This window comes from Melampsora larici-populina, assembly GCF_000204055.1.
Source record: "Melampsora larici-populina 98AG31 unplaced genomic scaffold MELLAscaffold_13, whole genome shotgun sequence".
Lineage (NCBI taxonomy): Eukaryota > Fungi > Basidiomycota > Pucciniomycetes > Pucciniales > Melampsoraceae > Melampsora > Melampsora laricis-populina.
Genome location: NW_006768777.1, coordinates 598,847 through 610,590, shown reverse-complemented (window position 1 = coordinate 610,590; position 11,744 = coordinate 598,847). Strand labels below are relative to the sequence as shown.

Here is an 11,744-nt window from a genome sequence, read left to right as displayed (position 1 = left end):
CATGGTGATAGAATTGGTAATCAAATCTCTCTAAACCTTTTAAAAGAGTAAGATAATAAGATGGTAAGATATAAGTAAAGCTCCTCTTTTACTAAACAAGTTTAAAAATGATGATAATGATAATAATTTAATATGTAAATGATGACTACAAATCGATCAATAATCAAATGAAGACTACTCTGGTGAGTTTAGGGGGATAAATAACTTGAAGAGGAGTGATTTATATAACTACAAAGCAGCACCGAGACTTGAGTGAGACTCCGGAGTTGAATGGTGCGTGATGAGATATGTATCAAGGGCAGTGTCAAAGCGGTGTGAGGGATTGGCTGTGTGAGACTTGAGAATAGGAGGGGACTGGCGGTGTTGAAGGATAAGCAGTAGAATTCCCGATAGAAATCAGAAAGTGAAGATGGAGAATGAAATTGAAATTGAAATTCAAACAAGACTAGTTTGATATTTATATTTATTTTAAACAATCAAATCAAATCAAATTAAGATTTGCTTCAACTTAAAACTCAAATTTAAAAACATACATGTACATAGGAGAAAGATTTGGTAATAGGAGATCTTTAAAGCAAACCAACCATATATAAATATAAACAAATCAAAACCCACTCAAGATGATGATGATGATGATGATGATGGAACCCAAATATGCTCCTCTCCTGATTGTTGTGTATAAAGTTATTGATCCCCGAAAAAAGTCAAGTAAAGTGAGTTACCAAATTTAATCAATCCAAGAATTATCAAGGTACCGATTCACCGAAATTTGAGACGAATGAGTGATCTTGGAGTTAACCTTGAAGTTGTTATATATATCAAACTATTGTTTAAACTTTTCTTCATAATACCATCAATACTTCATGATGTGATCTAAATGAAAAGAAAGAAAAAAAACGATTCAATAGTATTGGTTGTTGTAACAAAAGAAAAGATGATGATGATGGATGGATTCAATTTCTTAAAGAAAACTTTGAAAGTGGTGTATTGACAATCAGACAAAAAAATAAAAAAAAACCAAGGGTGTTCTCTCCCCCAAAACTTCACACAACCTTACAATTCGTGTAGAACTCCTCGTCGTACTCACGCCAAGAGATTCTACAAAGAATTCTGATGAAAAAAAAAAACATGAGGAAAGAAATGAAGCCTAAAAAAAACCCACCCCCCACCACTGGGCACCATGTGTTTACAGTTTAACTCCACACCATTTATCACCGATGTCAATACATAATTGGATAACCCCGTCTAAAGACAGCTCTTTAAAAGACGACTTGAATTTTTTTTTTCGAAGGAGGGGGGGGAGGTTGCCTTGCATCATCATCATCATCATCGTAAATAGTGGGAATATAAAACTGTATATATTAGAAATTCTTCTGGGTACATCAAGTTGGTGTAGTTAGTAAGGAAAGGAGAAAATTTCATCATCTCCAGACCACATGGTCCCAAAAAAAAATATGGATCAATTCGATAAGTACATCCATGATCTGAATTTACAAAGAAGATGAAGATGTTTAATTGGGTTGGAAACAGGTAACGAATCAGATAAATTGCGTAATGGTGGGTACATACCACCTACAATTCTTGACACCCAAGAAAAATGCCCCGCACTACAACAACATATTATGTATGATACTCGGTGGAACTCTCTGGGTGAACAAAAAGTTGAAAGATAAATGAAATCGTACTTCAATTGGCGGAGAAGGTCTACTAAACCTTTACCGCGTGATCCTTAAATACACAAAGTGATGAGAGTGGAGATTTTAAGAGTTTTCAACACCGATCTTGTAGGAAAATCAAATCTACCACAAAACAGTTTGCTTTATCAACTTGAGTTTGTACAATCACTTTGGTTTTGCAAAAAAACTTAATGATCCTGATTCCTGATCTATACAAACTTTCAAACCATGATGAAGAGTTCTACAACTTCCTTTATAAAAATAAAAATAAAACCACCTATGTAACCCCTCACGCCATTTCTCATCCACGCCAAAAAAAAGAATCATAATCCTCTTCTGAAATCACTTTATCCCCGCCGCTTTAATTACACAACAAAGTACCTTAAATCCCATGAAATGAATCCAAAAGATCTACAGTCTAACCCGCGCTGTTGTATACCCGCGCATATGCATATCCAGCCAAAATGCATAGGTTTTGGTCTCCACCACGCTGGTGCGGGCCAAAACAAGATTTTAATTGCATATTGCATGATGCATAGGGTCAAAGCAAAAAAAATTATATCTTGGAAGCGGTATTGCATAGGTCAAACCCAGTGATGTGGTGGTGATACTGACAAAAAGCAACAGCAGTTGTGCTTTGGAATGATCAGCAAAGTGATATCACCCACCTCACACGATCTTCGGCTCCCTTAGATCAATTTGCATCTTTTTTCATCATGTCTGCTACTGAAAACAAGGAATTAGCTCACATAGAGGGCACTGGTACAGCTTCTGGTCTCAAATTGGACAACTCTTTGCAGAAGTATGCCGAGATGCTTGAGTCCGAGCTGTTTTTTGGTAACAAAAAACAAGTGGCAATAACTGATTTCTTCCAACGTGTGACTATATCTAACACTTGATTATCGATAGCCTTCAAAAATACTTCAATTTCTTTCTTTTTGTACATGTCGTACCAAATAAGCACAAGTCCTCAAAAGTTATTGTTTGTTGACTGTTTTTTGTAACACATTGTACTTGATAAAGCATGTTCTTGAAAACAATTGTTTTTGTTTCTTTCTGTACATATCGTACTAAATAGACAACAAATGTCCTCAAAATTAAACACTTTCTTACTGAAGTTTTCCCACCTTCACCCTCTCTTGTCCCATATGAGTGGGGTAATACAATAACCGTACTAATGCATAATTCTATGCAATACACCCCAAAATCTAAATGCATATTTTTATGCATTTTGGGGGTGTAGGTCAAAAAGCATAACCCGTCTAATTGCATAGGAAAGTGAGTCTCCCCAAATTATGCATTAGCGCGGGTTAGACTGTATGTATCTTTGATGTTTTGGTTTGTAGTAAAGGAAGATTAAATTTCTTGCGGAGTTGATCAAATCTCTACTGATCTTAAAGAAAACCATCAACTTCCTCCTTCCGCTAAAGTTTCAACCAAACCTTTTTTTTTGAAAACTTTTCGGGTCCCAATTATGTATCTAAAATCTCTCAATTTAAGAATGACGTAGTTTTCTCAAAACCTGATGATCTTGAAAAAAATCCAATGGATGGATAAGTAGATGGATATATATACTCACTTGAAAAATACTTTGATCATCAACTCTTTCTCATCGTAATCGTAATCGTAATACATAGAGGGGTCCAAAAAAAAATCTAAACAAATCCCCTGGAGTCTGAAGTCTGGACATAAAAAATACAAAGGGGTTTTTTTGGCGAGACAGATGCGAGAAAAAAAGCTGAAATACACGTTCTTGAGCGGTCGGGTCCGCGTTCAAAATATCAACAACCTTCCCGTCTACATACCTATTTAACACTGAGCCATGAAGGCTGCAATCTTTCACCAGATCCGAACGTTCCTTCTCCAATCATTTAGGGGATACAAAGTAGAATCCGGGCACATGCCCGGGCGCGTGCCCGGATTTTTTTTGGCAGTAAATTTTGATTTTCTGGGCACAAGTCCGGGCCCAGAATTCAAATTTACTGCCAAAAAAAATCTGGGCACGCGCCCGGGCACGTGCCCGGATTCTACTTTGTATCCCCTAATTGATGACGCAACACTATAATTTTTTTTATCTGCATATACTGACTTCATACAAATGAATCTCTTTAACTCCTACAAACCTCTACATCTGCCTATGATACTTCACCGCGGCGAAATTGGTTTTTTTCTTCTTTTTAAATATAGTCATCGATGTATTCTGTGTCAACTTGAAAGGAGGAACGTTCTTGGAGTTTGTCAATTTGACAGATTTTTACATAGATAAGTACATAGCTTGATTCACCACATCGGACGCGTAGAGTCTATTGAGAATCTTAAGATTACTTTGAGTACACCGTTTTACAAGAAGGAAAAATTGCTGTTTATCTTTTGTTCTTATTTAATTGTAGCTTTCATGATGAAATAGTCATCAAATATAGTATACAAAACTTTACTAAAAATTGATCTCTTCACATTTGACTTACAATCTTTCCTTTCCTTGTAAAATCTTTTCGATATAAATGTAACATTAAACGTACGGTTAAATACTTACAATTCGAAAATCACATTATAAATCTATGAAAATTTGTTACTCTATTTTGGTGGAGGAATGATTTTTGATGTTGTTGGTAGTACAGTCTTAGACTCAGAATCAAAAGTCATGGGTAAATGAAAAAAATTGAAAAATGTGAACTACCACGATACATTACCTAATTATAAGCCCCTCGAGCAGCGGTTTGAAAAAATATTCACATTCTCTGCTTGTAGAGAAAAATGCAAACATGTTGGTCTTGTGAATATATTTCGAATATAAATAAAGTCTGAGGCAAGAGACTCAAGGATATGAACCAATCGGATGACGTATCAACTATTGGTGGGCAATTCACTGTGAGGAGGACCAAGTCTCGGGGAATAGGTAGGTTATAACTAGGATTGAAATTGCGGGACGGGTTTGGCTTTTTCAAGAACAAGAAAGTTGTAATACGTATTAATTGTGCTCTGGATCAAGCTAATCTTACGCAGACAAAGGCAAAGTGCTAGTGTTCACTGGGTCATAAAAAGTTCTGAAATCACGGAAAACGTATTTGTAAAATGGAAGGAATAATCATTTCAAGGGTCTAAGTGATTGATCATAAGTTTCTAATACAACATCTTTTCAAATCATAACATATCATGCAATTTCAAATACATTTTCAACTCGAGCTTTGTATCTATGAATCTTATGTCATCAAGATAACGTTTCTTCTGTTAAATCTAGGTTGACCTGGTATTTGACCCCCTGAATAAACATAGCGAGTTTTAGAATCTGTGTATTGATTATAGGTAAAATATTTGGAAGAAATGACTAACCGGCTTGTGCTTGAGCAGCTTGTAGCTGTTGAATCTGTTGAAGCTGTTGTAACTGTTGTTGCTGTGCCTGTTGACCTTGTTGACCAGGTAATCCTTGCTGACCGAGCAATCCTTGTTGACCAGGTAGACCTTGTTGACCGGGTAGACCTTGCTGACCGAGCAATCCTTGTTGACCGGGTAGACCTTGTTGACCGGGTAGACCCTGTTGACCTGGTAGACCTTGTTGACCTGATAGACCCTGTTGAGCGGATAGACCTTGCTGACCGGGTAGACCTTGTTGACCGGATAAACCTTGTTGACCGGGTAAACCTTGTTGACCGGGGAAACCTGGTTGTCCAGGAGTGTTTCGCGTTCTGAGTCTAGGTTGGCCTGGTGCTTGACCTGTTAGATAGATATAGACGTTCTTTTTAGGATGTGGTTTTGACACTCATGAGATGTCTGGAGAAAGTGACTGACCAGCTGGTGCCTGTGGAGCAGCCGGTTGACCGGGTACAGGTGGTTGACCGGGTACAGGTGGTTGACCGGGTTGGGGTTGTTGACCAGGTACCGGTGGTTGACCAGGTGCAGGTGGTTGACCAGGTGCAGGTGGTTGACCAGGTTCTGTAACGTGAGGAAAAAATGTGTCAGGATGTGAAAAAGTTTCAAAAACAAGTAGGTATTTACGTTGAGGTCTTTGCACCGGGGTGGCAGGTTGACCAGGAGCCCCTCCACGGGGAGCTGATGTAATTGGATTTCGATTGGTCGTCAGTTTCGGGAGGCCTTGAAAGAGGTTTGCTACGTTTTTGCGAAAGGGTAAAATTTGAATGCTCACCAGGTGGGGCGTTTGCGGCGGCTTGTAACACATTGGAGGCAGTTCCAACGAAGATATAAACGCTGCAAGAATCGGATTCTTGATGATGAGCCAAGGTTCCAAGAGATGTACAAGGGAATCAAACTCACGAATCATCCACAGATCCATGTGTTGGGTTTGGGAGGATGACAGGAGCGTGGTTGGTCGAGGAAGTAACGGTCGTGAGACGGTCTATTGATGAAAAAAGAACAGTTAGCCTTTCGAAGATAACTCAATTTGAAGAGCTAAATTCAAACGTACATTCTCCATCAGGTAATGGGTCCATGGCAAAGGTAATGATCCCATTTGCGTCGGGCTGTTCGGAAACTGGTTTGAAAAAGGCGGGCTATGGGAACACGTGATTAGATGCAAAGTTTGATGGGTCCAAAAGCCGGCAAGAAATAATTCTGAATTTACCTTTGGACTAATATCGGGAGCTTGCTGAGGGCCAGGTGTAATTCTATCTGCGATCATGTGAATATGACCGATGATGAACCCGTTGGGACCTAATTGTTGGGGTGCTGAATAATAGGTGTTCGTGGGGTTGGCTGCTGACCCTGTGGACAGATAGAACGCGAATATCTTGTAAGTATATGGGCGGATAGGATAGATGTCGGGAAAAAATACGAACCTGCGTTCAAATTCCTGATAGACATTCGAACTTCGATAGGCTGATTGGCCTCCACTCGTTGGAAATTAGCCGGGGCAACGCTATTTCCAGAAGTATCGTCCATCAAAGATAATCAGCTTGGTAAGGTAACATGCGAAAAACAAAACAGAGGCGTACAATCTAACAGATGGCATTCGATCTTTGGAAGGAATAGACCCTAATGGGATAGGACTACATGATCCTTGGTCGTTCATCTGTCCATTTGTCAAAGTTTGACCTTCGCAAAAGTTGATCTAGATGATGGGATCAGAGTTAGAGATCAAGCAACTGGAGTGGAGATGAATTGTAAAAAAACGTACAAAGTTGTTGGAAGATTGCGCACTGGGCGCCAAACCTTTAACACCTCCTTCAATACCGGTCGCGAGCGAAGCTTGATTAACTAAAGTAGGATTCAATGTTAATTGTTGCGCTCCTGCTCCAGGTTGACCAGGTGCTTGCGCTTGTTGTGGCGCAGGTGGAAGTACTTGAGGAGGTAGCTGTTGAGCACGTGAAAGGGACAAACTGAACAAAACACTACAAAATAAGGCGGAATTGTACATTATGTGGTAGGAAAGGCAGTTATATGGTGAATGAAGAGTTTATAGAATATGACCAGCGCACAGCGCTTGAGAAAATATAATAATAAATTAAGTTTGAGAAAATGTTCCTATCGAAAGGAATAAGTTGGTAGGCGAGCACAGAGATCGAGGAGTTTATATCCTTTGTTGTTAAAAGATCATGACACATAAATTCCGTTTGTTTCGTCATGACGAAAGTCCTTAAGTCCAGGCCGGTTTAAAAAATTGCGATTGAACTCCATCAGAAATAATGGAAGTGATCAAATCTGGCTGGCCTTGCTGACCCAGGCAGTAACTTCGTTGGACGGCTCGCCACACTTATCCCAACATGATATGAATCGATTTGATCTTCAATTCTGGTCTTATTCGAATCGACTTCAGCCAACTGAAGCTTGAATGCATCACTGACTTCCCCAGGCGTTCGCGCTTAGTCTTACTCAGGCGGTCTCCGGATGTCGGTCGTGGCTTCTAGCTCGTTGGGGATCGATTTGAAAGAGGTTTCCGGCTTGAGTCAACGTAGCATCGAACAGGCCTGCCGAACACTGAAACTTTTTCGTTCGACGCCAACAGACCTCACATAGTCGAGATATATGACGTCATTTCGTTTTTCTGTGACTTCTGGATTAAAGGATTGCTTTGAAGTGATGATTTCTTCCGCATCGCTTCAGTTGACTTGCATACACGCGTATCAACACTCTCGGATTGACTTCTCTTGGGTGAATTGGATCTTGTATTTATTCAAAATGGAGGAGAGGTCAGGAATCAGCATATTTGGCGGTGACGTCCATTGACGCACTCGGTCTCAGGTTGACCGTATCACCCAAGTACACGAGGCCGGGGTCGGGGTCGTCCAGGTTTGGGGACATTCAATATCCATGATCCAAGTTCAAGTTCCTTTGTCGATCGCTTCAGCCTTTCTTGCCAATCAAATCATACACACATTATCTTCTGTTACCCCAGACTCTTCTCTAAGCTTGATATCCAAGGCGCCATATCCGAAACACGCAAATGAAAAGCACATCACGGACCAGTCAATTTTATCATTTTCTAAAAAAATGGGATCGAGACCATAATTTGGCTGATATGCCTATTCCAACTGAGCTCATGAATCTCTCGAATAACTCAATCGCTGCTTTACAACGTTTGGTCAATTATCAAACTCCACCGGATACATTTCCTATGAAGCGTAGAGCGGCAGTGATGGTACGCTTTGGAGAAAGAAGCATTGTACTATTTGTCAAGCTGAGATCATCTGGAGATTCTTAAACTTAAAGGCCTGTTTAGTGATTTGAACCTTCAGAGCTCTTTGATCTGATACTTTGAATCCTGTAATTCAATAGGTCGGCTTATTTGCTAGCCGAAATGGTCATCTAAACGTTCTTTTGACAAAACGAAGTCCAACCATGCGTACTTATGTAAACTTCCTTCTCATGTGCTTCATATTATCAACAGCGCATTGTGATCATCTCCACTGATCATCTCGTTCTTCTTTCAACACTCCTGCGTTGGTATCTTCTTCATCAAGGCTGGTCAAACAGCTCTTCCTGGTGGAAAGATGGAGATTGACGATGTGGACCTTGAGCATACGGCTCGTCGTGAAGCTTATGAGGAGTGTGGCCTAACGCGAAATTCTAAAAAAGTCCGCAGGTTGGCAATGTTGACGCCCTTCTTAAGCAGAGGTTATTTGATCGTCACACCTGTGGTGTGTTTTATCACAGATCAGACATTGATGGTGAGTCAAAACCCGGATACCTGCTATGAAGAAGTTATCTCTGTAACCTGATCAAAGTCACTTTGGTCATTCTTAGCCTCGTTTGAATTCCCGAGAGGTCGACGTGCTCTTTTCACATCGCTTGGAACAATTTCTAGGTCATCAAGATCTCTCTGAGCCTGATGCCCCGTCTGCCACTACCATCCCGATGGAGACCCCCTCCGAATCGTCCGCCTTTCCTCGCTCTTCCGTCATGGAGCACCCATACTTGAGATCATATGAGAATCATTGGTTTTCACAACGAATACCATGCCGTTACTTTGAATTTGAAAGTAAAGTATCACCCATCGTTGGTTTTACAGCGTGAGTTCAGTCTCCTCGGCACTTTCGACTCGTGAATCTTTTTACCGGTCGAGGATCTCGTCTCCGTTGAAGTAGAAATCACACTGTGTCTTCCTTTATTTCAGTGCTAGCAATCTTACTAATCTGAAAGCCATCTTTTACGTGCTGACCTTCAATTCCATCACATTCTTTCATCAAGAAATATCTTAATAGAAACAGCTCAAATTGCATATGGTCGAGAACCTAATTTCGAAAGATACGCCAAAGGACAATGGACAATGAAAGATTTAATTGAATTAGCACTTGAGGAAGCAAGTGAATTTAAAAATGATGATCAAGCTAAAACGGTTGATCATCATAATTTATTAGAGGATAGAAAAGATGATGATGAGTTAGGTTCTGGGTTGTTTTCTAAATTGGATGTTTCTTATTACTTTGAAAATCTGTATAAGAAACTCTCTCAATTATATCCTAGGTCTAAATTGTAAATGATATCTTTATAAGAGTTGGTTTGAAATCTTTCCAACTCAAGATGTGCCGCTTTTGGAGTTTTGAAGTTGGCAGCCAGTACTAACTTTTTAAAATTTGTAAGATTATTCGCTACCGGCCATCACAACGTAAAGATTACGAACAATGATCAAGTTAGCTTAGTCCGGGTATCCCCCTCATTACTACACCCATATTTGTATGGGAGGCATAGTCCGACGGCGTGTTATTTTAGATAAACTGATTCCTCGTGGAAACTGCAGGCTGAAGGATGAGCTGGACAAATGACAAATCGCACCTTTCTGGCTGATCGCCCGCAGTAGCTGATGATCATATCACATAACTGGACTGTGAGGTAACACCCAAAGTCTTTGACTTGTGAAGCACACCAGTTCATCTGGTTGATCACCCCAATCAAAAACACAGGCATCGATAATGAATTGATCTCTAAGAAGATAATCAAGAATGAGAAATATGAAAAAGACAACGGCTTCACTGCAATAGTACACAAAGATCACGAATTGCAATATTTGACAAGTGCGATTGCAAAGGGTTTGTCATTCAACCAACCAAAAACAGACTATACAACAATGCTCATAACGAAAGAAGTGTCTCTACAGTCATATGCTATCATATACGTACAAACCAAACAATACAAAAGAGAGAGAAAGAAAAGATGAGAATGGGTTCTACATTCTAGAATTCTAAGTTGAGTGATGGATCCAAGTTGATGATTGATAGATAATTAATGAGATTGATGGTGTAAAAGTAGAGAAAGAAAGTAAAAGGGTAGAAAGTGAATCGAAATGGAAGGCTTTAACGACTGATGGATTGAGAATCTGGATTTCTAAACACTTTTCTTGGAATTTCATAAAGTGAAGGTAATTTGATTCCATGAAGATCTAAATTAGAAGGAGACCATTGAATCAAAAGTCTTTCTTCAAGTTGAATCTTTCGTCTTGGAAAAGGTTTAATCATCTGATAAGTTTCATCTGGTTGATCATTTGTAGGTTTTATAACTTCATTTAAATCTTTAGGAAGATGAAGTGATGTTAAACCAGCAGCGTTTCTACGTCTATCAATATCTTGCATAACTTCTCTAGTACGTTGTGAAAGTCCATTTAATCTTGATAACATACTTAAATGATATGAATTGGGTTGTTCTAGTCTATTAGTATGTTCAGATTCAATGGCTCTAGGTGAACGTAGTACTGGTGATAATCTTGATAGATGTAATCGGATTCTAGGCATTTGACTTGAATGAGTTCCTACTTCTATTGATAATTCAGTTTGAGCAGTTTGTAAACTCCTTGAAAATGTGCCCGATAGAAACATCAAAACAGAAATGAGCCATTATGAAAGAGTTGATGAGATTCTGTCACAGATACACAATCAAGGATGATGGGATTTAACTTACCGTAAAAGGAATTCTAAAACCACATTACGTTGAGTAGTTAAATCATTATTCACTCTTCTTGCTTCTCTAATGCCTTCTTCTAAATTCTCATGAGAATTAATAGAATTACTTTGATTTGTATCTTCAATTAGATAAGCTCCTAAAACATCACAATCATCATCATCGATTAATCTACTTGACTCTAACCTTCGTCTTTCTCTAATAGGTTGCCAAGTTGATTGACTGATGATATTCGAAGATGATAAAATAGGAGAAGAACGTATGATGGTGTTAGGCGGTGAGGCTTCCATGTGATTAAAGTGGAATAAAGAAAGGAAAGATGTAAGAAATGATTAGAGGAATGGATTGATGAAAGTATATAGTAAGTTCAATGAGTCTCAATCAAATCCGGGCATTTAAGCAGTGGTGTAAGTCCTTGTAAGTCCCGACTCCCACCACCACATATATATAACTTAATGGAAGTCTCAGCGCTTTGTCTGTTTTACATAATCGGATAAGTCCGTGGCCGAAGTGAGGAGTCCTGAACGCGCCTGGTGGTGGCGCGGTCTTGTGGGACTCGCTGATTATTACAAACAAAGTCCCCTCTCGGAGGAAAAAAAAAAGATTGACCTTATCACCACCAGGACTCGCTTCAGCCTTCAGCAAGCTAGCGGGACTTGTGTTAAAGTTAGCACTGCCATGGTTTATCGTACGTATGTATATAGCTTTTCCTTATCTGATCGACTG

The 11,744-nt window shown here is 39.4% G+C and overlaps 3 protein-coding genes across 3 annotated transcripts; 1 reads left to right on the top strand and 2 right to left on the bottom strand.

Moving 5' to 3' along the window:
* Positions 1-4,738: 4,738 nt before the first annotated feature.
* Positions 4,739-7,776, bottom strand: MELLADRAFT_124063 (uncharacterized protein; the record flags this gene model as incomplete). Its single annotated transcript, XM_007408593.1, has 11 exons — positions 4,739-4,935; positions 5,007-5,387; positions 5,463-5,606; positions 5,670-5,723; positions 5,818-5,879; positions 5,946-6,027; positions 6,097-6,181; positions 6,253-6,392; positions 6,467-6,546; positions 6,623-6,738; positions 6,805-7,776. 11 exons carry the CDS (start codon positions 7,042-7,044, stop codon positions 4,877-4,879), a joined length of 1,443 nt encoding a protein of 480 aa, XP_007408655.1.
* Positions 7,777-8,145: 369 nt separating this feature from the next.
* MELLADRAFT_105357 (uncharacterized protein) lies at positions 8,146-9,603 on the top strand (the record flags this gene model as incomplete). The annotated part of the gene is made up of 5 exons (XM_007408770.1): positions 8,146-8,265; positions 8,403-8,477; positions 8,588-8,794; positions 8,871-9,136; positions 9,315-9,603. 5 exons carry the CDS (start codon positions 8,146-8,148, stop codon positions 9,601-9,603), a joined length of 957 nt encoding a protein of 318 aa, XP_007408832.1.
* Positions 9,604-10,021: 418 nt separating this feature from the next.
* On the bottom strand, positions 10,022-11,308 carry MELLADRAFT_116114 (uncharacterized protein; the record flags this gene model as incomplete). Its single annotated transcript, XM_007408592.1, has 2 exons — positions 10,022-10,910; positions 11,019-11,308. 2 exons carry the CDS (start codon positions 11,306-11,308, stop codon positions 10,418-10,420), a joined length of 783 nt encoding a protein of 260 aa, XP_007408654.1.
* Positions 11,309-11,744: the final 436 nt, after the last annotated feature.